The sequence below is a fragment of the Salvelinus fontinalis genome, chromosome 15 (genome assembly GCF_029448725.1).
Source record: "Salvelinus fontinalis isolate EN_2023a chromosome 15, ASM2944872v1, whole genome shotgun sequence".
Taxonomy (NCBI): Eukaryota; Metazoa; Chordata; class Actinopteri; order Salmoniformes; family Salmonidae; genus Salvelinus; species Salvelinus fontinalis.
This window is the reverse complement of record NC_074679.1, coordinates 28,320,161-28,348,036: the sequence shown is the minus strand read 5'-3', so window position 1 is coordinate 28,348,036 and position 27,876 is coordinate 28,320,161. Positions and strand designations below refer to the sequence as shown.

At 42.4% G+C, this 27,876-nt stretch overlaps 1 protein-coding gene across 2 annotated transcripts; it reads right to left on the bottom strand.

The window, feature by feature from the left end:
* Positions 1 to 1,816: 1,816 nt before the first annotated feature.
* Positions 1,817 to 26,042, bottom strand: aspg (asparaginase homolog (S. cerevisiae)). 2 transcript variants are annotated; one of them, XM_055863232.1, is made up of 18 exons: positions 25,703 to 26,042; positions 19,502 to 19,640; positions 17,509 to 17,544; positions 14,955 to 15,066; positions 14,534 to 14,659; positions 14,366 to 14,449; positions 10,719 to 10,845; positions 10,502 to 10,614; positions 9,350 to 9,535; positions 9,148 to 9,261; positions 8,760 to 8,879; positions 8,346 to 8,441; positions 6,629 to 6,792; positions 4,828 to 4,914; positions 4,310 to 4,409; positions 4,021 to 4,086; positions 3,426 to 3,449; positions 1,817 to 2,999 (listed from the first exon to the last, which is right to left on the bottom strand). In XM_055863232.1, the coding sequence occupies exons 1-18, from the start codon at positions 25,980 to 25,982 to the stop codon at positions 2,955 to 2,957; spliced, it is 2,019 nt and encodes a 672-aa protein (XP_055719207.1). In that variant the 5' UTR covers positions 25,983 to 26,042; the 3' UTR covers positions 1,817 to 2,954. The 2 variants fall into 2 exon arrangements, with proteins under 2 accessions (XP_055719207.1, XP_055719208.1); XM_055863233.1 differs by lacking the exon at positions 17,509 to 17,544 and having other exon boundaries at positions 25,703 to 26,040.
* Between the last annotated feature and the right edge of the window lie 1,834 nt (positions 26,043 to 27,876).

The window sequence follows — 27,876 nt, the reverse complement described above, 5'->3', positions numbered from 1 at the left end:
CAAGGATTCATGATACTCAGTGTAGGCTACTCCATCTATTGCCTTGGAAGTATTTGTCCACCAGATCAAGTGGTCCTAAACATTTCACAATTTTGGCAAAGAACTGTTGAACTGTTAAGAACCACTCCACCAGAGAGACCAAACTACATGGAGGCGTCACTTCAGGTGGTCCAAACTGGCATAAAGAGTCTGCAACAGACAAAGATTTTTGTTCAGTTTACAGCCATCAATGTAGGCCTAAATTACACCACCAGTACTTCATATTTTTAGAGCAGTTTGAAAATATCTTTCTTACATTTTAGTCAGGGTCCACTTACAAGAGCAATTAGACTTCAGTGCCTTGCCTTGACAGATTAACATAGGCTACCGTAGAAGGCCCTAAGCTAAATAGGCATATTTTTACAAAAGTTATCTTACCGTTAGTGGAGGTTTCATCTGAGCCATCCATGCCTATGCTGTGACTTCAGTGAGCAGCAGCTCTTTATATAGTGTTTTGGGGGTAGGTTCACACAATCTTTTCATTCAGCGAGGAATGAAGGCCATGCAGGTCTGACTGGCTGAGCTGGGTTCCACCTGCAACCTGTGTTGTACAACATACAGCCGCCCTGATGACGACGCCAAGTGTAGTCACTCACTCTCTGCACGTTGCTGGAAATGTTCTGAAGTATCAACTCTGTACCAAACAAAGAATGATGGTCCTTGCTAAATATTTATCTGATGTGTATATACAAATGTAGCCTATTATAGTACATAGTCTAATGGACTAATACAGCTAGATTAAATACTGCATGGATGGCAAGGCAAACACTAGGCAGCATACTTTTGAATGTCTTGGGTTGCTTAACTTTGAGGCGCAATAGAACAGTAGGCTTGAATTATGATTCTTTATCCATATTCATAGATAATGCAAACATCTCAAATTTTTATCACACACACTACTCCCCTATTCTGTTCCAACAGGGGGAAGGGGCTTATCAGCCTATGGCTATGTGTCTAGTTTACATGAGTGCTGTGCAGCGCCAACCCCTTACTATTCACATTGATCTCCTTGGGAGAATGCAAGGATTTCAGCTAAGTAATGAAAATGACCTCCAATAACAGAATACAAATATTCCAATTTATATGAAAAGCATCAGATAGGTAATTATTGAAATATATTTGAGACTTCATCTGAGAATTGTGTGAGCCTGACATTCCCCATGTTTATGTCAAAATACAGATTTCATTGCTGGCTACAAAAGTATTTTATTGAAGTACCTGTTCTATAAATTAACTGCATGACATTCACCATCTCTCCTGGCAACTTCTCAACCTCTTACAGCAATAAAGCAGCAGTCACAAAAACCAGACACTACTAGTGACAAAACCTAAACAGAACAAAAAGGGCTGCTCTGTGAAGGGAGTAGTACATAGTGTTGTACGAGAGCATCAGTTTCTTGGCAATTTATCACATGGAATAGCCTTCATTTCTCAGAACAAGAATAGACTGATGAGTTTCAGAAGAAAGTTCTTTGTTTCTGGCCATTTTGAGCCAGAAACTAGCCTCAACTAGTCTAAGGCCAGTTTTATTGCATCTTTATTCAGAACAACAGTTTTCAGCTGTGCTGACATAATTGCAAAAGGGTTTTCTAATGATTATTTAGCCTTTTTAAAATTATTAACTTGAATTAGCTAACACAAAGTGCCATTGGAACACAGGAGTGATAGTTACTGATAATGGGGCTCTGTACGCCTATGTAGATATTGCATAAAACATTTTTTAAAGCCGTTTCCAGCTACAATAGTCATTTACAACATTAACAATGTCGACACTGTATTCCTGATCAATGATTTTAATGGACAAAGTATGTTTTTGAAAGAAAAGCACAAGGACATTTCTAAGTGACTCCAAACTTTTGAACGGTAGAAACGAACAGAGAACATCCTATTGTCCACAAACCTGTGTGCTTCAGATACAGCATAGATGTATACATTTAATCACAGTCGAGTATAAAGTTATGATACATTTTCTACTAGTTACACAATAGTACAAATATGCATGACAAAAACCATGACATGGATTGACACATACTAATGAATGTTGACATTTAATTGAATCAAATAGTTAATTGACCATGAACATAGAGAGTAGAGGAGCATAGCACTGAGTAACAGTTATTGGATAACAGCTGAAGTGATGTCCAGCTATATGACCGGGCTGTTAGAGTAAGGAAACAAGTAAGCAGGATGAGACAAAGGCAGAAGATGTAGTACACAACCCCGACTACAGAAGACAATGTGGGTTGGAATTTCACTTTGATTGGATTAACCGTTTGTCTCTGCGAGTTGCTTTAGATAAAAATGTAATTTAGCAGATGCTTTTATCAACTATAGAGGACCCTGGGTTTGGATGCTAGGAGCTGTGTGGAAGCAGAACAGAGGGATGATTGTCCTGTTTTATAAACAGGAAACACCTCAGATACCTGTACTTTCAGGAGGTGGAAGAAATGTATCATTCATGCAGTCTAAGTGAGACTATAAACATATAGGCAAACAGTTATTCAAACAATGATTTCCGTTTAGAATAAATGTCTCTAAGTGTTTCATAAAGGTACAGCATTCTACCAATCAAATGCCTAGTATAAAGAACAACATTCTACCCTGTGCTTCCAATGATCTCTGATAATTTATATTAGAGTGAATTGCTCCACATGCATCATATACTGTGGTACATACAAAACAAACACATATAGTGCTGCTTGTTCTAGGCACAGTGCATCCATATTACTTGATATCTAATGTTGTGCTACTAGTGCTTTTACAACTAGTTTACCAACTGTATATGAGATTATCGCAAATATATCAATTGTAAATGGTTTGGATGAATCTAAATAAAAACTGTTAATCTGCAAGCTTGTGCAAATGTCCAGCGTAAGAGAGTAAAATGGAGAGGTAAGAGGTGAGGATCTTGGTCTTCAGGATTCTTTTGGACAGGCTGAGAACTCAATGTATTCTCCATTCTGAAACACACGAGGAGAAAACAGTTAAGAGCTGAATTTCAAGCAGTACTGTTCAATACAAAGAGCAGCAGTGATAACATCAAATGAAGGCTTTTTGTGCAATCTCTGCTACTAATCAACAATGCATCTCAGAGTAAACATCTAACCAGGCGGTCATCATACCAGACAACACAGCTTAGAGGCCATCACAGGAACAAATCACAAAAGCCAGACAGACTACCACACTGCAAAGTTTTGTGTTACTGTCTAATCAAACTGAACCAGGCAGCCATTTTGAAAACACCTGTTCAAGCCAGGCTACAACGAGTGATACTCATGTAGGTCATACTCAGGTGCAACACGTCACCATACAATGAGAGGAGACAAAGGTACGACCACCACGCACAGGAGAATCCATAGAGCTAGCTGTGGCCATTCTAGACTTACCTCAGCATCATCTTTAAACAGAGGCTGGAAGTAAGGAAAAAAACATGTTATTGGACCACATGGCAAAGTTGAAACTACATCCCTATTCTGTAGCCTACATGGTTTTACAAACCTACATATGTCAAATCTAATTCATAGGCTACCTCTTGGATGCTTCATGCCACACCATTCATTCACAATCATGGATCATAGTAATGTTTTAGTAAATATATTGCTAATCTGATAAACATCTATAAAAACTCTGTCAAATCTGTTAATACAAGGATGAGATGAGACTCATTCTCATGTTGAAAAGTAAAATGACCGAAGATGGATTACCTCATTACTTTCATCTGACTGATGAGGAAAAACAGTGGTGACTAGGAGGTTTTTAATAAATAGGAAATTGTAACAAGTTGAAGATAGAAAGAAAGCGGATAATACAGTGTGCTGAACTGGTTTAGGTTCGTCAGACAATATAAACTGACAAATTCACTTAGTTTGATTTCAGTGAGCTCAAGTCGGGGTGCTAAGCTCTCTTAATTGAGGCAGAGATGAACGCTGTTGGAGGAGCACAGAGGAGAACCGTAAAGCTAGATCATAGTCCATCTCTTACCTGGGCGTGGTACTGGCTGACCTGGTGTAAGAAGTCAATCACAACTTCATTCCCCACAGCCTTAGCCTAAGAGAGAAAACCTAATGAACCACCTTACATAACTAGTCTGGTTTACTTTTACCCTACACATCCTTTACTATCCATGTTACATAACTAGTCTGGTTTACTTTTACCCTACACATCCTTTACTATCCATGTTACATAACTAGTCTGGTTTACTTTTACAGTACACATCCTTTACTATCCATGTTTGTAAGTTGGAGAGAGGCTCCCAGTCCCAAACACTCACCACCTCCATCGGCGTCTGCCCGTCGTAGCCTGGCGTGTCCAGGTCTCCCCCGGCCAGGTGCCACATCTCCAGGCCCTCAATGTCAGCACTTGCTGCCAGACTGCAACACAGTACCAGATAATTCATTGGGAGGGTTGATATTCAAGAGGTTTCATGATAAAGGGACTAAACAAGCAATCAGATAGTAATAACATCAGGTTTTATAGCATAATCTTAGAATAAACACACTATTTGATTCTGAATAGGACTGTGTGTGCTTGTTTGCTTCCAGAGAAAGGCCTTGCTCCAGTAACAGAGAAAATATTCACTTTTTAAAAAGAGACATCAGTTAAACGGAGCAATTCAGGGTTCTGTGGTGGTGGTGATGTTTGGATGCTGCAGAGGTCTGAAGCTATGTGGTCAGGGAGCATTCCGAGTGTTTATGGCAAGACAACTAGGACAACTGGTCGTACCTGCACAAACTATGCAGGATCAGTCTTGGGCAATGCATGTGTAAGAAAGCGCTGTGTGTTTCTCACCTGCACAGCTCTGAGCCGGCATCCTCCAACTCATCCCTGGAGAAATGAGCTCCAGTCTTTCTCAGCAGCTTCACCACCTCTTTGTGTCTGGATGGACAGACAGATGGACAGACACACACGCATAGATATGACCGACCTTTTTCAAATACAGATGCTATACACAGTGTGCTAGAATCAAGAAAAAGATGAAAGGTAGAAAGAAAATCAACATCACACAGTGTGAGTCAGAGTCAACTGAATCCATAAGGTGGAACAGTACTGATCCATTGTTTGAGGTCTGATTTATTAGGACTGCAATGTGCATTAGTCATATTTCTAGTTTTCAAACATCTGCTGACAGTGACCGGTTATGGCACTGTGACTGGGTGCTAAACGAGTAGGGACAAGTTCCAGGTAACCACCCACACATGGAGTTTTAACAGAACGTCTCAGCAGTTTCAAGGATACACTACACAATGGGGGGGCAAAAGGCACAGCTCCAAGTTGGCACACTCCTCAAACAGACATTTCTAAAGATGGCCAGAACAAGGGACACTTTGAGATAAGGTTTAGCCATAGAGACAGTGGCAAGCCAAGGCTAAAGTATTTCCAGTCCTTTTGTTAGAGACTAGTCACAGTTTCTATCATCCATGAAACTGAAGACAGACAGGTAAGACTGGTTCAAGCCACTCCACTCAGTTTCACTCCTTATATGGTCATAAGGAAGGTGGCTTTTGAAATGTGGTTTAAACTTAAAATGGCATAAAGCCTAAAAAACTAACAAATTCCATAAATTGTTATTTATTGCAAGTACTGTAACTGTTACAAAATGGAACATATTGCATTATCATAGAGACTTAGTGATTTTGACAGCGTAAGAGAGCCAGAATGGGACAAGGCTATTTCCCCAAGCACACAGGTGTCTGAGGTTAATTATGCTGCCAGGTTGAAAATCCCACTCTGCAACCCTCTGCCCTTCAGTTCCAAGTCAACATGGGCATGCCTGTGCCTGCCCTGCCAACGGTTTTCAGCCACCTTTCTCGGTGCTCGCTCTCTCACACACACACACACACACACACACACACACACACACACACACACACACACACACACACACACACACACACACACCTGTACAAGTGTACACACTTGTGTATTTCTCCTTGAGGCACCCACAGCATGATATTTAAGACTGCAGCCTTGAATGTCTTACTCTCCCCAAGCGATGAGCACATGGCAATGTCAATGAATGATAATAAATACATGAAAATAACAACTTTGGGTGAAAATAAATACTGGCGCTATTTGCAGATTACAACTAGCAGCTAATTATTGTGGTGGCCTCAACTCCATCAGAACACCTCTAGTTTCAACCCCCACCTGAAAGACCCAGTAGCAGTCCCCCCTTCTGGACATGATAGTAATTTAGCAGGCCCAGACTCCCTGCCTCAGACACCGTAATGAGCTGCAGTCTAGCGGCCTACTGTTTGTACACTATTCCCTCTAAAGACTGCCATGGAAATATAAGGAGGTTGTTCATGGCCAAAGGAGGTTTCCAATGCCCCACTTAATTCTGTGTGAATGATATCATTACTGTGTGATGCACACCCCCCTCCCTGGCAGATATAAGCCATCGGTTAGAATGGGCTACTGGGGGCTTGAATCATAAGGGATGGGTGAACATCAACTGTAGAGGCAAAGCTTTTAAGTACATATCATACTCCATTTCCCCAACACCCATCCCTCTATTCCTCAATGCACCTCAGCCACCCTCCCAAAATGTAAAGCTCTCGTCTTGGCCCACATGTTAGCTCAATCCTACCTGAAGCGCACAGCATTGCGCAGGGGTGTGTCCCCATAGCGATCTTTGGCGTAGACAGTGGCGCCCTGGCTCAGTAGATACTGCACCACTTTTAGGTGGCCCTCACAGGAAGCGATGTGCAGAGGGGTACGTCCATCATAATCCCCCAGACTTAGATTACTGCCCTGATGACAAGAAACACATCTCATACTGTATAGTTAAATAAAGGTTAAGTAATAAATCAATATTACGCTGCCATCGTTATACTGTGTATTTTAAAACCATGTATTGAGGTATCAAACCCATGTAGTGAATGTTGTGCTACACATTGACCTGGTGCACACCTTTCTGAATGGTGACAGTCATCTCGAATTGATACTGGGTGGTTCGAGCCCTGAATGCTGATTGGCTGACAGCCGTGGTATATCAGACCGTATACAACGTGTATGACAAAACATTTATTTTTACTGCTCTAATTAAGTAGGTAACCAGTTTATAATAGCAATATGGCACCTCGGGGTTTTGTGATATACGGACGATATACCATGGCTAAGGGCTGTGTCCAGGCACTCCACGTTGAGTCGTGCATAAGAACAGCCCTTAGCCGTGGTATATTAGCCATATACCACACCCCCTCGGACCTTATTACTTAAATATATCCCTTATAAAATAAGCTAATTTCACAAATAGGTATGATATATAACATTTAATTGCCTGGAAACACAAGGCAATCATTCTTATGTCAAAAGTTCACTGCAAAGGAAGCCATATCAAAATCAATCTTTACATCTAACACAGTATGACTACTGAGTTACTGTCTGCCATTTGATGAAACTCGGCAGGTATCTTTGGTATGTACTGCACTGACCGGTTCAACCAACTGTAGCGTGGGACTGAGGGAGTAATACAAGCACACACATTTCTCTTTCACCCTGTTCACTGATGATATTCTGGGTCAATTTGACCCAATACACTAAATATTTGATACTTACACCAAAGTCATAAATCAAATAACATTTTAAGCTCATTTTTAGTCAAACTTCAGATCACTGTCCTTCGGCCTCTGAACATCACAAGGAAAACATACTTATATCCTTGAGATAGTCATGGTTAGACCTTTACTCCATAAAATACCATTTGTCTCTAGCACAAAGGTCAAGGTCAAAGGTCAACTTGCAGGTCAAGTACAGAGTTTTTTTTGTTTTACAAGTAAATTAACCCTACCTAGAGAACTAGATGAGGGGTCATTGTGAAAAAATGAAGTTGAAAAGTATTTCAGTGTTGTTAAACTCCCTACTGGGTAAATTGACCTTCAACATAAGGGGTCTCGTAAAAGAAAATCAAATGTGCTGTATTCTTTTCACCAAGCAGGCTAGGGGAACACAGTCTTCAGAGTGGAACAGGAATAGATAGAACTGGTATTTAACATTGGATTTTGAGAGTCATTTGGGCTACTAGGCATCTATCTGCATTCTGCATTGAGCCAGTGAATGTAGCAGAACCAGTCAGGTCATCATAACATATGTGACGTTCATGGTACAGTGCAAAGTCTGTGGTATCAGTATGGAAACGTGTCTTAGAACACACAAACATATGGTGTGAACTCTGTCCTACAGTCCTGTAATCATGTCGTTAAAACAGGTGTTTTCTTCTCCCCCTCCTCATAGTATGTGAGGTCAGTTGTTGCAGTCATTCTTTTTACTAACAGACATGTTGTATTTACGTAAATGTTCCTCACCATCTCCTTTAGGGCATCCAAGGCCTCCACGTCTCCCAACATAGAAGCGGCACAAGCTAAGGTGGGGGTCAGAGCATCCCGGACGGCTTCTAGCTCCTGGAAACGTCAGCAGACAAACCATCAGCTGTCATGTCAATACAAAGACTGACAATCAGTAGGGGAATGCTTTATGTAACGTGTTGTAAGTGACGCCGATAAAAATACACTATAAAAATTGGATTTAACATTTTGGAAAAAACTCTACCGCTGGGCATTGCAATGACTTGAGAAAGTAGTTTTTGTTGTACTTCATTGGGAGCTCTGTCCTATCAGATAAGCCAGAGCCCAAGGAAAACATGTTAGGTGGAAAGTAACCCAGCAGACTCAATAGTGGTGACAGTGTGTGTGATGTGGCTGGCTGTGCGGTGGCCTCACCTCCTTACAGCTGATGCTCAGGGACTTGGCGATGACCTGGATGAAGCGACTGTCGCTCAGAGTGAGCTTGGCCCCCTGCAGGTCAGCGATCATCTCTCCCCGCAGATTCTGACTCAGCATCTGGACAGGTACAACAGAGACAACAAAGGACAGATAACACACAAACACAGTCAACACAGACAAGCATGATCAAGGAATATACCATCATGTCACTATGACCTTTATCCGCATGTGAATCATCTCTGCCATTATTTTCTTCTTAAAATAGGACTAACACAGATGTCACTCTAAAGTTCAGGCTAATGTTGACATAGAAAAGCTTTTGAAGCGAATAAGGGGCCTACAAAGTGTAGTGAGGTAATGAGTGTGTTTTGACTGGTACTCCTACCTTTTTTTTGGCCTCTATGCTGAGGTCCGTCCTGGCCAGCACGTAGGACAGCTTGCACAGGGCAGCCTCAGGAGTCATGTCACAGCCTGCCACCAGTCCTGCATCACTCAAGGCCTGAGGGGATCAGGAAGACATGTTAACACACATCCATCCACATCATGTGCACTCTCCCATTCCCACTGGACACAGTGTTCTGGGGTACCTTTCCGGTGGCGTACGATGTGGTGACAGAACCCCTCAGACACTGGGTGCAGTTGACCATGATCACGCCCCTCTCTGTGGCATTCCGGAACTCCTCAAGCAGGTCAGCACGGTTGTCAGGGGCGTTTCCACTACCATATGTCTCCAGGACAATGCCCTCCATGGGCACCTGTAAGAAGGACTTCACCTGCACACACACACAGACACAGACAGCGAGATGAGCGGCCATCTCAGTCTGGCTTGTGGGCAAAGAAGGAGTGTATGAAGCTAGGATCGGGTTTAACAACCTGCCCAGACCCCCCTTCAACCCATCTGGTGCATATGTCCCCCAGGGTGATTCACTGGGTCTAGGATCTCTCTTTTAAAACACCAGCTCTGGCATCTGGAGAGGAGATGGCTCAAATGGCCAGGCAGGGGGAACCATTAACTTCAAGGTGTTCAGAGACAGCATCATTTCACTTGGCAATGGTCCTTAGACGTAACTTGTGGAAGGAGAAAATCATAGCAAGTTATCTTCCATTGGATTTCGGATCAAGCGGCTAGCTAGCCAAAAATGTGTGCAACACAGAACCCCAAATAAACCCCATGCTGGCAGAGACCATGGAAGGCAGAGGAGACACTGATGCATAATCAAAGCAGATAATAACACATTTTAAAAAGCATCATGGCCAGTGTCGGCAGAGGGACCAGATTGAGACCGTAAAACCATCCTCCCCTCAATCTGTAGCGAGGAAGGCGTATCTAAGTGTTTAAGTGTCTGTGCCAAGCCCCTCGTCTTTAGTGGGTAATTGGACATGCCCCATAACCCTGTGTCATTTTTCACTGGACTAAACGCCGCTGGCAGCCCCAAAGCAGCTCCCGGCTGTATGCAGACCACTTGGAACGCCCACACGATGCTGGTTCGTCAGAAAACACAGTAGGACCTGTATGAGAGGATTCACCACAACAGAGCTTCAATGAAGACTTTTAGATAAATATGGCCCCAAATGGCTGTTCTGATTTAGTCTTTCTACAATAGGGTATTACTTTCACTATTACTGTATATCAGAAGTAGGAAGACAGTTGTGATTTAATGATGTGGTTGAATAGGCAACAGAATCAGGGCAGAGCCACTATCCACCCCTTCTCACCCCCACCCTGGGAAGCCTCTTACAGTCACAGCAGTGATGCCTGGGAAGAGTCTCAGCAGACCCACGTTACGGTTCATCTGAGTGCTCACTCTGAACCGCGAGGTTGTGTTTGCTCTCCACACCGTGTCCCAATTAACTGCAGGGGAGAGGGAAAGAGTTCAGTGAAAACATCAATCCATCAGCCACGTCAAAGATATAAACACATAACAGGACAGACCCAGTATTACACCACTTGATTACTTTTAATATCCACTTCAGCATTGGCCAGAGGAGCCAGGTTAGGAGAATTGAAGGCATTGAAACTCCCAGAATCCACCTTGGTCACACGGTTGCCCCGGTACAGCTTGTTGTGGAAATACAGACAAACCTAGAGACGCAGATGGAGAATGAATGAAACCGCCTAAGACATCATTATTAAGCATATACACTGAACCAAAATATAAAATGCAACATGTAAAGTGTTGGTCCCATGTTTCATGAGCTGAAATAAAAGATCCCAGAAATGTTCCATATACACAAAAAGCTTATTTCTCTCAAATTTTGTGCACAAATTTGTTTACATCCCTGTTAGTGAGCATTTCTCCTTTGACAAGATATTCTATCCACCTGACATATGTGGCATATCAGGAAGCTGATTAAACAGCATGATCATTACACAGGTACACCTTGTGCTGGGGACACAAGGCCACTAAAATGTGCAGTTTTGTCACAACACAATGCCACAGACGTCTCAAGTTGAGGGAGTGTGCAATTGGCATGCTGACTGCAGGAAAGTCCTACACAGCTGTTCCCAGATAATTGAATGTTCATTTCTCTACTATAAAGGCGCCTTCAATGTAATTTTAGAGAATTTGGCAGTACGTTCAACCGGCCTCACAACCGCAGACCACGTGTATGGCGTTGTGTGGGCGAGCGGTTTGCTGATGTCAACGTTGTGAACAGAGTGCCCCATTGTAAAGGTGGGGTTATGGTATGGGCAGCTATGGACAACGAATACAATAGCATTTTATCAAAGTCAATTTTAACGCAGAGATACCTTGACAAGAGCCTGAGGCTCATTGTCCTGCCATTCAGCTTCTCGTCCCCTCTAACCCTGGTCTGGGAGTGCTGCAGGCACTTCATGTTTTTGATTTGACCTGCGGCACTCCAGGAACAGGGTTGTCTACCCCTGTACTACTGTTATAGTATATATACTGAGTGTGCACAACAAGGTGTCGAAAGTGTTCCACAGGGATGCTGGTCCATGTTGACTCCAATGCTTAACCACATTGTGTCAAGTTGGCTGGATGTCCTTCAGGTAGTGGACCATTATTGATACACACATGGGAAACTGTTGAGCGTAAAAAATAAATAATCCAGCAGCATTGCAGTTCTTGACACAAAGTGGTGTGCCTGGCTACTACTACTATACCCTGTTCAAAGGCACTTAAATGTTTTGTCTTCCCCGTTCAACCTGTGAATGGCACACATACACAATCCATGTCTCAATTGTCTCCAGGCTTAAATGCTTCTTTAACCTGTCTCCTTACCTTCATCTACACTGATTGACATCAATAAGGGATCATAGCTTTCACATGGATTTACCTGGTCAGTCTGTCATGGAAAAAGCGTCTTCTTAATGTTTTGTACACTTTGTACGCTCCCTTCAACAGTCACAGACATTTTGTGCTATTGATTTAACAGAGCATATGACAAACCAATTGATAAAACACAATTACAATCACATTTTCCTCATATCTTCATTTAAAATGTATCATTCCATCTTTATCAATAGTAGCACATTGTCTAAATACAGCATTATATAAAGGCCCCAGAGATTGTGTACATTTTGTTACTCTTTTAAAGATAAACATGCTTTGACAACTCTGAAGTCTCATCTGGCAGTTTCAGGTCCTGTATTGCGACACTCACACCTTCATGCTTTACTGAACAGTCTTGTTAGACAAGTGGTTTAAGGCTTTTGGTGCCTATTGTCTGTCAACAAAGCTCACCCTCACACCTTTATCAATCAGGGAGGACATAGCCAGTCATATCACCTTATTACCATAGCAAGCTAAAAAGCTAGACACATGTCAATAGCATGGACAATAGTATGAACACACATTCATTTGAGAGAGAAATGTGATATACAGTGGGGAGAACAAGTATTTGATACACTGCTGATTTTGCAGGTTTTCCTATTTACAAAGCATGTAGAGGTCTGTCATTTTTATCATAGGTACACATCAACTGTGAGAGACGGAATCTAAAACAAAAATCCCGAATATCACATTGTATGATTTTTAAGTAATTAATTTGCATTTTATTGCATAACATAAGTATTTGATCACCTACCAACCAGTAAGAATTCCAGCTCTCACAGAACTGTTAGTTTTTCTTTAAGAAGCCCTCCTGTTCTCCACTTATTACCTGTATTAACTGCACCTGTTTGAACTCGTTACCCGTATAAAAGACACCTGTCCACAGACTCAAACAAACAGACTCCAACCTCTCCACAATGGCCAAAACCAGAGAGCTGTGTAAGAACATCAGGGATAAAATTGTAGACCTGCACAAGGCTGGGATGGGCTACAGGACAATAGGCAAGCAGCTTGGTGAGAAGGCAACAACTGTTGGTGCAATTATTAGAAAATGGAAGAAGTTCAAGATGACAGTCAATCACCCTCGGTCTGGGGCTCCATGCAAGATCTCACCTTGTGGGGCATCAATGATCATGAGAAAGGTGAGGGATCAGCCCAGAACTACACGGCAGGACCTGGTCAATGACCTGAAGAGTGCTGGGACCACAGTCTCAAAGAAAACCATTAGTAACACACTACGCCGTCATGGATTAAAATCCTGCAGCGCACGCAAGGTCCCCCTGCTCCAGCCAGCGCATGTCCAGGCCCGTCTGAAGTTTGCCAATGACCATCTGGATGATCCAGAAGAGGAATGGGAGAAGGTCATGTGGTCTGATGAGACAAAAATAGAGCTTTTTGGTCAAAACTCCACTCGCCGTGTTTGGAGGAAGAAGAAGGATGAGTACAACCCCAAGAACACCATCCCAACCGTGAAGCATGGAGGTGGAAACATCATTCTTGGGGATGCTTTTCTGCAAAGGGGACAGGACGACTGCACCGTATTGAGGGGAGGATGGATGGGGCCATGTATCGCGAGATCTTGGCCAACAACCTCCTTCCCTCAGTAAGAACATTGAAGATGGGTCGTGGCTGGGTCTTCCAGCATGACAACGACTCAACACACAGCCAGGGCAACTAAGGAGTGGCTCCGTAAGAAGCATCTCAAGGTCCTGGAGTGGCCTAGCCAGTCTCCAGACCTGAACCCAATAGAAAATCTCTGGAGGGAGATGAAAGTCCGTATTGCCCAGCGACAGCCCCGAAACCTGAAGGATCTGGAGAAGGTCTGTATGGAGGAGTGGGCCAAAATCCCTGCTGCAGTGTGTGCAAACTTGGTCATGAACTACAGGAAACGTATGATCTCTGTAATTGCAAACAAAGGCTTCTGTACCAAATATTAAGTTCTGCTTTTCTGATGTATCAAATACTTATGTCATGCAATAAAATGCAAATTAATTACTTAAAAATCATACAAAATGATTTTCTGGATTTTTGTTTTAGATTACATCTCTCACAGTTGAAGTGTACCTATGATAAAAAATTACAGACCTCTACATGCTTTGTAAGTAGAAAAACATGCAAAATCGGCAGTGTATCAAATACTTTTTCTCCCCACTGTAGTTGTTCTCATCTAAAAATGTGCAACTTGGAATAGGATGATATTTGGCCTAGATGATTCAACTACATTGCATTAAAAAACAAGTGCAGGTGACATGCAGTCAGGTGTGTGTGAGTGCTGCGCCAAGAAGTGTCCCTCCCTCCTCTACTCACCTCAGGAATGACAAACTGACCAGCGATCAGCAGCGCCCCCAACAGGTTGTCTCTTCCATCGTTCCTCATCTCATAGATCGGCACCTGCAAGAGGTCATAAAACAACATTTCACCCTTCTGTTATCTTAACTATATGAAGCAGTTTAGCTGTAAGGATGGCAGGTGTACCTGGGAGCCGGTGAGGATGACAGGCTTCCCCAGATGCTCACACATGAAGGACAGAGCAGATGCTGTGTAGGCCATGGTGTCCGTGCCGTGGAGAATGACAAAACCGTCATACTTCTCATAGTGTTTCTGGAACCAAGAGACAAAGAGAACAGGATCAGACTTTAATCAAAGGTTCCAAGGTCAAAATGTGTAGCCTACATCTTGCCACAGGCTACTTGAAATAAGTACTGTATTTAATACAAAAGCTCCAGTACATTACATTTACATAAGGAAAGGGACAACGGATTTTTACTTCAGTGAATGATGTGAATTTGGTGTGTTATTGCATTATAATGCCTCTGCTTATGTAAATGGTAAAAGTCAGGGTTATGGTTAATGTAAGGGTGAAGTGCAAGATAAATAAAATGAGCACACCAAGTACCTCAATGTCCTTCCCAATTGTAGCCCAGTCATCTGTGGTCATATTGCAAGAGTCCAGCAAGGGGCTGTACTCTAAAACAGTGTACACTATCCTCTTATTTTGTTTACACAGCCTGGGAAAAGACAAGTTCAGTCATAATCATCCTATAACAACCAAATCTTCAGAAAACACCCAAAGAAACTCTGTCTACAACAGAGCAGACAGTTTACATTGAGACACATAAACAATCAAGGTTAAATAAATGTGGCTATTACATAAAAAAAGGAAATCCCTTTAGGGGTGTAGAGACACCTCTCTTTTTTGTCTTGGTTGTTCTGTTTACTTTACAAACTCATTAAGACATGGAGCCGGTTCTGTTTACATGAGGAAAAGGCTGAAGATAAAGGAAAAGAGTGAAACAAGCCAACTTTATGAAGCGAGACAAAGTCTATTTGGTTGGGCCTTCTGTTTCAGCAGCAGGGTGCCCAAACCAGTTCCTAAGGGCTGGGTGTGAATTATGGACGTATGATGAGGGAGGGGGCAACTCCGTGGGAAGCCTATGATGCTGTATGAGGAGTTACTAATTTGCGGGCGTTCTGAGGGTTAAGGGGTGCCTTTGGTAGTATGGAGGGGGGGTTTAAAGGGGTGTGTTCGAGAGCGAGACCCCATGTTCTAATTAGATGGGGGCAGCTCATCCTGGCCTCCCATGCATATTAATATGTCCTCTAGATGGAGGTAACGTTGGCGTCCCGTATTCTCCTGCTTGCACTCTATTAAGAGATTATGCCTGGGCTAAGCAGCTGTGCAAAGATTTTCCTCTTAATCTCCCTTTTAAGACACGGGACAGGACACTGGAGGGCGGAGGGTGCAAACCATTGAACCCCCCTTATTGGGGGTTCAATAGAACAACAGGGGAAATAGCAAGCTTACCCATCATCACCTAACCAAAGACACCCACCTAATTAGCCCTGGCTCCAGACACAATCCTCAAACATATGTTGTTGATAATATTAAAGTGATAGTGCCGCTGGAAACAATATTCAAATCACCAATTATTAATTTATCTCCTGGTATAGCCGACGGTGTGGCAGGGAAACGGGTATTAGCATATGGAGGGTTGGGTAGGATGCTGTCCTGTGGCCTAGCCTGCTGATGAGGAACAGAGTGGTGACAGGGGCAAATGGGAGGTTGGGGTGAAGGCTTCCCACAGGGAATCTCACTACTGCTTTTCACTCAGCTGTTAAACAAATCAACAAACCAACTTCCTACTCCAACACAAAGTAAAAAATTGAATCAATGTTAGGATATATTGACATTATCTTTGTCAATGTTATTTCAAGTCCACTGCACATGCTCACTGCAAAGCAAATATATAAAATAAATAACTCAGGCATTAGGGACATTTAATAGCAATGTTTGGTGACAGCTAGTATGTGTTAATCAACATTAACTTGAAGCCACAAAAAGGAACATAATGATGGTAATAATGAAAAGTAACCTTACAGAAGCAAGGAGGAAAGAGGATGATTGAATCAACTACTGAAATTACACTGAAAACATTATGAGACTGATACATTTGTCTGTGGGACAGAATCTGAATCCATACGTCCTATGAATCTCCTGTGAGACTGTTGAAGCGATGAGGAGTAGAAGGCTATGGAGGCGACATGGCAGTCCTCCAAACAAATATTACCATGATCCAAACAGGCACAGTGCCACCATCCCCCCTTCACGCAAACAGCTTTAAAATAGCACGCTTGTGTAGTTCTCTTATCTGTCCCCTATAACCCAGCCCCACCCTGCCCCCTCCAGTCTCTATATCTGTGGGTCTGAACTGCTCTGAGTGGGTTTTAGGTGGAGGGACTGAGCCCTGTGCTGGTTCTCTGTGTAGAGATTAGCAAGCAGGCAGGCAGGGGTGCCCCAAATGCCCGCGGCATCGCAGGCCCAGAAAGGAGAGGAGGTTCCTGGGAGGGACTTGACCCAGGGTGCATTGGCCTGGGCTTAGGCAACCTCCATTTGGAGGAGCGATAGCCAGCAACCCTCGGATCCGACCTGCCAGGACCATATTCAGCAGAGGGCCCTCTCGCTGCTCCTGAACACACGCACTGAGAACCAGACCACAGGAATCAAACACGCTCAACATAGAATAGACTCGCTCTCTGCCAGCGTGGCACCAGCAACTCCTCTCAGGCCTATTCTCTCTCTGGCAGCAGCAACACTCCTGGGGTTGCTACTGTAACATTACAGAAACGTTATGAGAACGTGACTGTTCTGCACTGGTTTTAGCTAGACATGAACCAATGGGAGTAGCGCCCTCCAGTGGGAGCGAGGTGAGGTACCTGAAGAGAGGGAATAAGGGTAGAATGTCAGGCAGGAGTGAACACCGGTACTGAAATGCTGCAGCACAACTCCCTGCAGGTTTGTGCTCCAATGATCACTCCCTGACAGGTCCACACAGACAACAGCAGCAAACTGTTCCTGCCAGGCACTGTTTGACACCAGGCGGGACAGATACAGAGGATTCAAACCACACAGCGTAGCGCAGGCACACAGTATGCTACCAGTATTTCAGGACCTTTTTGATAGTTCATCAGCGAGGTGTGTCGGCATCCTGTCAAAACAACAGACGGTTTTAGAGTGAAATGTTCCCAGGCATGCAGGGAATAGAAATGTTTGTATGATATCCCCTAACAAGCATTGTATATCCTGTAGGCCTACTGCTATGGAGGCATCATAGTGAACAGATTTTGGGGGAGGATGTCAACCTTTATCCTGCCTTGTAGGTTGAAAAAGCCCTGAAATAAAAGCTGTCAATGATTATAAAACAGGAAGCAGAGCTTCAGTCTTGTGGGATGCAACGGTACCGTGGGCCCACGGTACGGTAGGTATCACGCATTGTGGGCCACGCTAATGGTACGGTTTCGCTATCTTTATATTTAAGAAAAAAATAAAAACACATCACCCTTAAAACAATGAACTCTTTCTTTTGCCTATAGACAAATCAAACTTTCCATCCAGAAAAATGTCAGCATGACTGACTAGTTTCTGTCTCTACTGTATGAAATCAAGGGAAGAAAAACATTACAATTAAAAGTGCTTCTTCGCTTTGACAACCTGTAGCTATTCATCTTCCAATCCAGTACATAGTGAACCGTCACAGTGAGTTAGCTTTGAGTTGCTCTGGAGGTCCAACTATCAGTGGAGAGCTAGATTGGGTGTCTGTGTCAATTTCTTTTCAATTTCTCTCCGTGATGTTTCATAGAGTTTGGGAATTCGTTTTCTGCTGAAATGTGTGCGGGAGGGGACCTTGTAACGCAGTAATTATTATATTTTTTTCATCAGGTGATGAAATCCCGAGTCAGTAACCACTGAATAGGGCTGCAAATCTACAGCTTTGAATACTCCCACTGCTATCGTTTTTTCTTTGTTTTTCTGAATTTTTCACAAATTGTTGTTGGAAGGCAGCAGCGAGAGATTTTTGTTTTGGCTAACGAGTGGACTCTCCTTGCTCCAGCTCCACCTGCAAGGGATACGGCCGGGTGATAGCGACGTAAATGACACACGTTAGAAGTGTTTCCACTCGAGTAGCCGACAGTGGCAAAGCAACGCTTGCAGACTGTACTTTGTTTGTTTATGGTCTTCTTACCCTCGTCATCGTATTGACCACTGAATCCAAAATGTTCCCACACAGCGGATTTGAAAGACAGCAGTGCCTCTTTAAATGTGCTTCTCTCTGTCTTGCTAGCGCTTGCCATTGTCACGTTGGAGATGAGATATTTGTTTTTAGTTCCCCCCCTCGTCATGGGGCCCCTTTAGAGAGGTTTCCTACTGAGAAGTCATTACAAATCGTCCATTAGTTGTTTAACAGGGAGGGGGAAGCGGTCACTACATTTTGAGACGTTGCTGTGGAGTAAAGTTTGTCAGCCCTCAGGAGCCCCCTAATGGCCACAAACTGCGCGTCTGGTTCTCTGGATCTGAATATACAACGTGCGTGTAGTCTGCAGCAATAAGAACATTTTGGAAATTATAGGAAGATGACAGGCATACCGTAATTCTGCTGTTCACGTGTGCATATTGAACCGTACGGGGCGTACTGAACGGTTCGATAACACACTGTGTACCGTTGCATCCCTACAATACACACTCATCTCCTGTGTAAAGAAATGGTAAGGGCGTGAAAATGTATGTATCGGTAGAACCAGTAGGTTGAGGTCCCCTTCGCATATTTCTATAAGACCAGTTAAAGACTAACTACTATTACTCTACTCTAACTTTATCATCATCTGTATCAAACTCCAAGCTCTCCATCTGAAGTTTGTCAGTCAAATAGCACAAGGTTGCGTTTTCTACAGTGATGATGTGTTACATGGATAGTAATCTTTTCACAGTTTGAATGATTGTACGAAGACTGTACAATAAAGTAAACCATGTCAACATTTAACCCTAGCCTATATATTAATAACAGCAAAGACAAAGTTAAAAACCCCAGAATAAACAGAAATAGAAGGCTGCAGAGGAGCCCGGGAGAAGTGGGGTGACGGGGGAGGTGGAGTGTATGGGTGACTTACGGCAGGACAAGGGTGTTCTCCGGTGGGCCACTGGTGCTGTAGTAGTCGTACATACGGGTCTGCAGGGCATACTGCTCATCATGGAGGATGGGAAGCTTTCGCAAGGCCTTCACAAACGCATTAGGCTCTGGGGATAGCACTGTGGATGAGAGAGAGACAGAGAGAAAGAATGTGTTGCCATTAGTGTACAGAGCAACATAACTAATCAGAGTACAGGAAGGGTGAGCCCAATAATAGCCTACATAGATCTGAGTGTGGTGTTACTTTTGAAAAGAGGGTAGCAGTAGGCAACATTGGAGCATTCAGATAGGAATATGCTATGTAGAACACACACTCTCTGACATGTAGAATAAGGTTTCACGTCAGCTCTATTCGTGGCATTTCTATCTGCAACGTTCAATAACGTTTGGCTACGAAAGCGTTTGGCTATCGAATGTAGCCCAGGTTTACTATTCCCAGTAAATCATGCCTTGTATTATACACAACCCTAGAAGCCAATGTAAGAATCACATCAATATGAAAAGCAGGCTCATCAAAAAGAAAGGAAGATCAAGGCACTCTTCATATAATTAATTAAAATGCCTTTATTAGTATGGCATGTTCAATAGTGTGGAAGGACCACCAGAGGGCAGGCTGGGCTCACGGATGGTAGCCCAACAAGGCATGGGAGACAAGGTAACCAGAGGCAATTAAGCACAGCTGACACTACTAATGAGATATTCTCCTTCCCCTATAAGAGAGAGTATGGAACCAGCAGAGAGGGTACTATCTCTGGAAGATGGCCACCGAGACAGAGGAGCTATCTATGAAGAACCATTAAGACGGTGACAATGCCGTGACTTTTTGTTGTAGTTTAAAGACAATCATATTGTGTTCCTGTTTTGATCTGGAGAAGAAGATATGTTTTCTTTTTCCTTTGGGAGATTTTCGTTGATTACGTTGTAGTGTTTGTGTTGACCAAATGCCCTCAATATAGAACTAAGTTCAATCAAGAAAACCTACTCCTGACTCGTTTGTTCCACCTTCCTGCTTTTGAGTGACGCCCAATTACTTGGTCCGCTCACAATAGAAACAACGTTTTTTAAAAACCAACGCGTTTCGGCTGCATGGCCTTCATCAGGGAGTACAAAAAAAGAGAATACAATGTCCTCTTTTGAAAGGCTTTTCCAATTAGCCCTAATTAGAAGAGGGAGTGGTTACCAAATCCACAAAAATCCACAAAAATCTTAAATCCCCCAGGCAGACCAGTCATTAGTGGTAATGAAAGTCTGACAGAACCCATCTCTAAGTACATTGATTACTATATTAAGCCTTTTCTGACATCACTCCCAGCCTATCTTCAAGATACCACAGATGTGTAGAACAAAATTAAGGAATTGAACAATATAGGTACAGCTTCCTTTTTAGTCACCATGGATGTGGAGACTCCACCATTGAGCGTCAACAAGGTTTGGCAGCGATGCACCATTTCTTGAGTACCCGGCCTGAAACAGATGCCTCCTACAGAATTCATTGTCTCACTGACTGAATGGACTCTTAATCATAACATCTTTATCTTCCAGGAACGTATTTTTAAACAGGCCAAAGGATGTGCCATGGGAGCTTGCTACAGCCCTTCCTACGCTGGTTTGTACTTGGGTAAATGGGAAAATGACTTCATTTTGGATCCTTCTAATAACCATTTCTTTGACCGGATTATATGGTGGGGATGCTATATTGATGGTGTTTGCCTGTTTTGGTCCGGCTCAGAAGATGAACTTATTTCCTTCCACCAATACCTTAACAGCTTTAACCCTAACATCAAACTAACTATGGAGTACAGCAAGGATAACATTCATTTTTTGGACCTCGACATTAGTAAAAATGACAAAGGTTGTTTGCACACATCCATCTTTAGGAAGCCTACAGATGGGAATACCATTCTGAGGGCAGACAGCTTTCACCCCAAAAGGCTAAAAGAGAATATTCCATATGGCCAATTCCAAAGAGTCCGCAGAATTTGCGATCAGGAAACAGACTACAGTGTCAAATCTGCTGAATTGGAGAATCGCTTTTTGAATCGGGGCTACAGCGTTCAGGTCCTGAAAGATGCAGGTATAAGGGCTGGATTACTTGACAGAGAGAACTTGTTACGAAAAGGAGTGCCTCGTGATACATCAGAGAGAGTGTATTTTGTTACAAAATACAGCACTGAAGCAGAGAACATTAAAAGAATCATTAAAAATAATTGGGGAATCATCCAAAGTGATACGCTACTACGTCAAGTCTTTCCTGAACCACCAGTCATAAGCTTTAAGAGATGTCCTACCCTAAATGACAAATTAGTCCACAGTTATCTTCCGGGTGACTCTCAAAAAACTTGGCTTGACCACAAACCCAAGGGCTCTCTTAAATGTAACCAGTGCAACCATTGCAGAAATATTGCACAGAAAAAGTATTTTGTTGACACAGCTTCCAAAATGGAGTATTACGTCAAGCATTTCATTAACAGCAAAACCACTCATGTCATCTATAGATTGGAATGTCCACAGTGCAAGGTGTTCTACATTGGACGGACAAAGAGACGCCTTCAAGATCGCTTGGCGGAACACAAGTTCGCCATACGGGTAGGCAATGAAGACTACCCCATGGCAAGGCACTACAAGTCCTTACACCATGGCAACCCTGCCTCCCTACAAGCTATGGGTATTGATCATGTTCCGGCCTCTATTAGAAAAGGGGACCGTCTTAAACAGTTAAACCAAAGGGAAAGTTTTTGGATTTACAAACTACAGGCCACTAAATACCCGGTTTAAATGAAGATATGGATTTCTCACCCTTCCTTTAGGGTCGTGATGGGTCCATTTGCTGTCATCTAGTGGACATTTTGCTCAATTGCCCTCAGCTATGTTTAGACTGTTGTTCATGTTTTGCTGTGTTCTAGTGTACTATGGAATATATTGCTTTCTTATTCTAGACACTTATTCTCCCAGTCATATTCTCTTATTCTCCCAGTCGTATTTAAGGTTAGAACTACCTTTCTAAGTGTTCTGATACTTCTAGCTTGGAGTTGTATGCTTATGATAACATAGCTACAGTATTTCACCTTTTAATGTGTATATTATTGCTTACTAGGTCTGTCCAATTTGGTAACCACTCCCTCTTCTAATTAGGGCTAATTGGAAAAGCCTTTCAAAAGAGGACATTGTATTCTCTTTTTTTGTACTCCCTGATGAAGGCCATGCAGCCGAAACGCGTCAGTTTTTAAAAAACGTTCTATTGAACATGCCATACTAATAAAGGCATTTTAATTAATTATATGAAGAGTGCCTTGGTCCTCCTTTCTTTTTGATGACCAATTTACCCCTTTTACCAAAGAGCACCTTCTATCTACCAAAATATACTATAGTGTACCTTAGTAGCGCTTCCCTTCCTCCTCTTTCTACTATGAAAAGCAGGCTGTTTGGAATATAGTTCTAATCATTCATGTATTGGGAAATGTCTTATATAACTCATCATAGGTCAATAGCCTACCAGAATATGCTAATTTAATAAACCAACAACAGAGCCTGGGTCTTCAATGGTGAAGTCAGTTACCACTGAGTGCCTATTTCCAGAAATCAGTCCCCAAGTAGCCTGAGTGGGAGAAGGCTGCAGGCTAAGTGTCACACTGGCACATGACTGCTAATGCATTTCAATGGGAGAGATGAGGCACAGCAGCTGAGAGGAGTGAAACCTGAGTCCAAGCCACTGGAATAAACTGCTGACTAAAATTAGGACCTGTGAAAAGCTGACCATCAGCCACTGGTTACAGTAGATGGAAAGATTGCATATAGACAAATCTTTGGACCTCCAAACAGAACCATTGGAATGGTGTGAAAACGGTAGACCTAGAAACTATGGCCATGCTATTTATGGTCTAGTGTTTACTAAAAGTACCATCCACAGTAGTGGATGCTGAATGAAATGAGAAGGGCTGGTTAGCCTAGAGATCTCATTCAGAAGAAATTTGATCCAAAATGCTTGATAGTTAACGTTTCCTTGGCCCACGAAGGAATCTTCATTCTTTCTCCATTTCCCTTTCCAGGAAATAAATTATACAGGAAAGAGGAGCCTTTGGTTTTCCTTCCTTCCGTTTTAGCATCTATCTCTCGCCCCCCCCACCCCCCCTTTTACTACTATCTGTACATTTCAATGAAACATGGTGAAGCCACAAAATTGCCTACCCTGGAAGCCTGTGTTTCAGACAGAAGGAAGAAGACGGCAGCAAATGTTTTACTTTTAAACTCAGACCAAACAGAGATGCAGGTTCTAGATCCCAAGAAACAAAGAGATCTGCTGTTTGATCCATCTTCTTAACATGGCAATAATCTGAAACCTTTTATCCAAAAATTATGCAGAAAAGCTACTCCCTGCTTTTGTCACTTCTAGGTTAGACTACTGCAATGCTCTACTCTTCGGCTACCTGGATAAAGCACTAAATAAACTTTAGCTAGTGCTAAATATGGCTGCTAGAATCTTGACTAGAACCCCAAAAAATGTATCATATTACTACAGTGCTAGCCTCTCTACACCTTCTTCCTGTTAATGCTAGGGCTGATTTCAAGATGTTACTGCTAAACTACAAAGCACTACATGGACGTTCTCATACTCATCTCTCCGATTTGGCCCTGCCATACATACTTACACATACGCTACGGTCACAAGACACAGTCCTCCTTATTGTCCCTAGACTTTCTAAGCAAACATCTGGAGGCAGGGCTTTCACCTATAGAGCTACAGTTTAATGGAATGGTCTGTCTCTCCATGTGAGACGCAGACTTGGTCTCGAACTTAAGTCTTTACTGAAGACTCATCTCTTCAGAAGGTCCTATGATTGAGTGTAGGTGAACGGCAAGGCACTGGAGTGATGAACCGCCCTTGCCGTCTCCTCACTGAGACTCTCTGCCACTATTACGGGGGCTGAGCGTTTCTCTCTCCAAAGACTGGAGTTGAAAAGATGGGCAGATAAAAGTTCCAGTGTTGTATTGGAAATGTAATTATCTTTCTAAGGGTGTGTGGATGAAAGCTCCTGATTCAGCTGATCTTTTCCTCAAATTCATATTCTAAACTGGCAAAGGTTTGTGGTGAACACGATCATTTAGGTCAACTGTGACTGATTGGACAGTTAAGTACTAAAACAAACAATACTTTTGGTTATCTTGTACCCTTAACAAACATAATATTATGAAGCTGGGTCCTGCTGTTGCCTAATTTTGTACGTCATAGCTAGTTAATCATTAGTTGACCGTTAGGGCAGTACACATCCATCCACAGTGTGTGTGTTCTCAAATCCATCATACAATCTTTACTAACCATGCATGGACAAACATGATCAAGATCTTCAAGGTGCAATATGTTGCAAGAAGTTCACATGACCTTCTGCAGCAGGGTTCCCCTACTGGCAGCCCAAATGTGTCCGGTTTTATTCCCCCAACGTTTCCAGAATTATTTTTTTATGTTTATTGTTGGGCTCCCGAGTGGCGCAGTGGTCTAAGGCATCTCGGTGATAGACCCGTCAGACCCTGGTTCGATTCCAGGCTGTAAAATCAACTGTAAAAACACCAGGAAATCAGCTCAAGTGCCTTAAATTTTGTAACTGTGTTCCCACGCGTAATAGAGAGACACGTGCTCATATACAAAAACGATTCATGTTAGAAATGACTGTCACATATTATTTCTGTTTGGGCTTCTTGTTTATCAATTTGCAGTTCTTTGTAAATATGTTCCACCCTACGACCATCCGCGGCTGAATCTAGTTGATGATCCCTGTTCTACAGGTAGATAATTACGTCTAAGTGTTTTATTATTATAATTTACAAAACAAGTGTTGCAGCAGTTTAATTTGACACTCACGAGACCCTTGAGTGCAGTCCAGGAGTGTATTCATAACGTCTCGCAACGGAAACAGTTTACCGTTTAAGGACCAAACGGGAGGAAACGGAGAGGGACCTATCAGAATTTGACCAATATAAACTTAAATCGTTTCCGTTGCAATAGTTTTTTGTTTGGAGTAAATGGTTTGTTGCAAAATGTTTCGTCTGTGTAATGAATACACTGCGACTGTAGCTAGCAAGTTTCCTCCATCAACACGCGTCACACAGCATCATTCAAATCAAATAAATGTACTTTGTTTGGGCAACAACAAATACATTTTAAAAGTACCGGTCAAAACCTCTTTACCGTTATTATGGTACATCATCCCGATAGTTCCTCCGGTGTTGATGACCAAGACTCGCGCTTCAGCACAGAGGCTCACATCCAGAGACTCAACACTGTTGCTGCTCGATAACCTCCTCCGTCGGCCTGGCTGTGCAACATTGCTCCGGTAAACAGAAGTATGCAATTTGAACACATCAGACTGATCAGGTTGACTCAACCTTGAATGGGACAAAGCTCTAGCGAGAGAGGTCATTTCTGAAGCTGGAGACGGACATGAGGTAGATTTTTTACATTCCGCCATGATTCCTAGACAGCGGGGGAAGTGTGCAAGTCAAACCAAGAGGGGTGTTCTTAAAGTGACATACTGCTACCAATGACAGAGGCTGCTGTGAAGTGCCAAAACGCAATTTACAGAGAAACGTAGCTATATCAGAACTGTAATGTTACTAATCTGCTTGATTGTATTATAAACCTAAGCAAATATAATGATTCACAATGATAATATTGCCCCAAATGTTTTTCCAAGTTAAAACAATGCACATGCAATGCAATGATAACAGTGAGACTAACACCATGCCCAAAACAGACCCGCAAATTGATTATGTCCACCCAGACCGAGATCACGACACTGAAATATCAAAACAAACTCTGTACCAATTATATTAATTTGGGGACAGGTCGAAAAGCATTAAACATTTATGAGAATTTAGCTAGCTAGCTTGCAGTTACTATCTAATTTGGCCTGGGATATAAACGTTGCTGTTATTTTACCTGAAATGCACAAGGTCCTGTACGCCGACAATTGATCCACACATAAAACGGTCAACGGAATCGTTTCTAGTCATCTCTCCTCCTTCCAGGCTTTTTCTTCTTTGGACTTTATATGGCAATTGGCATCTAACTTTCGTAATAAGTTGTATTACCACTACCGACCGACCTCAGTTCATCTTTCAATCACCCACGTGAGAATAACCAATGTGGAGATGGCATGTGGGTATCTGCTTCTATAAACCAATGAAGAGATAGGAGAGGCAGGACTTGCACTGCGTTCAGCATCACAAATAGAACTGACTTCTATTTTAGCACTTGGCAACACAGATGGGGTCTATGGGGTATGATAAGAGACATATATAAGCCTAGGCAACTGTACCACCTGACATGACACCAACGCTTTACTAACGTCTGCGTAACTCCTGCGTTACGTGTCTGACTTACATGATTAGTGAGATATTTAACATTTCTTCTTCATTATGGAGAATGACTAGTTCTGAAAACAAACGTTTCTCTGTCTCATAATTTTACCCTATTAGTTCAGGCATGTAATGTGTGAAAATGCTATATGACTCAAAATATTGAGGTAACATGGTTAATTACATAGTCCATGAGTTTGGTGATGTTTGAAGGCAGTTTTAACTGAGTGAAAAACTGGTTGGTATTTTCCCCATTGTAAGTAAGTTAATGGAGTTAGGCTAGGTTGCTAATGGTTTACATGAACGAGAAGGGATAAACATGGCGTCCAAACTTTCTGTACTCTTTTTTTCAACCTTATAGATCCAATTTGTTTTATTTTCTATGAACAAAAGCTCAGTTTACTTTAGGTAATATATGTAAATATGTGATGTCACGATCAAATATGTTAGTGTTAATATTTATACGAAAATAGCATGTAACAGTTTGCTAGCTTGATGCTAACCAAATTTAGCTTGGAGTTTTTTAGAAATTGACACTGATAGTACCGTGAGTTTATATATATATATATATACAGTTGAAGTCAGAAGTTTACATACACCTTAGCCAAATACATTTAAACTCAGTTTTTCACAATTCCTGACATTTAATCCTAGTAAAAATTCCCTGTCTTAGGTCAGTTAGGATCACCACTTTATTGTTAAGAATGTGAAATGTCAGAATAATAGTAGAGAGAATGATTTATTACAGATTTTATTTTTTTCATCACATTCTCTGTGGGTCAGTAGTTTACATACACTCAATTAGTATTTGGTAGCATTGCCTTTAAATTGTTTGACTTGGGTCAAACGTTTCGGGTAGCCTTTCACAAGCTTCCCACAATAAGTTGGGTGAATATTGGCCCATTCCTCCTGACAGAGCTGGTGTAACTAAGTCAGGTTTGTAGGCCTCCTTGCTCGGACACGTTTTTTTCAGTTCTGCCCACGAATATTCTGTGGGATTGAGGT

What these genes read in the sequence shown, in the direction of transcription:
- aspg (XM_055863232.1), bottom strand. Translation starts at nt 25,982, where the DNA reads ATGGCGGAATGTAAAAAATCTACCTCATGTCCGTCTCCAGCTTCAGAA. An exon ending in TGGATGCCCTAAAGGAGATG is followed by an intron (nt 6,793 to 8,345) that starts GTGAGGAACATT and finishes TCTTGTCATCAG; the next exon opens with GGCAGTAATCTAAGTCTGGG. An exon ending in TGTTTAAAGATGATGCTGAG is followed by an intron (nt 3,000 to 3,425) that starts GTAAGTCTAGAA and finishes CGTGTGTTTCAG; the next exon opens with AATGGAGAATACATTGAGTT.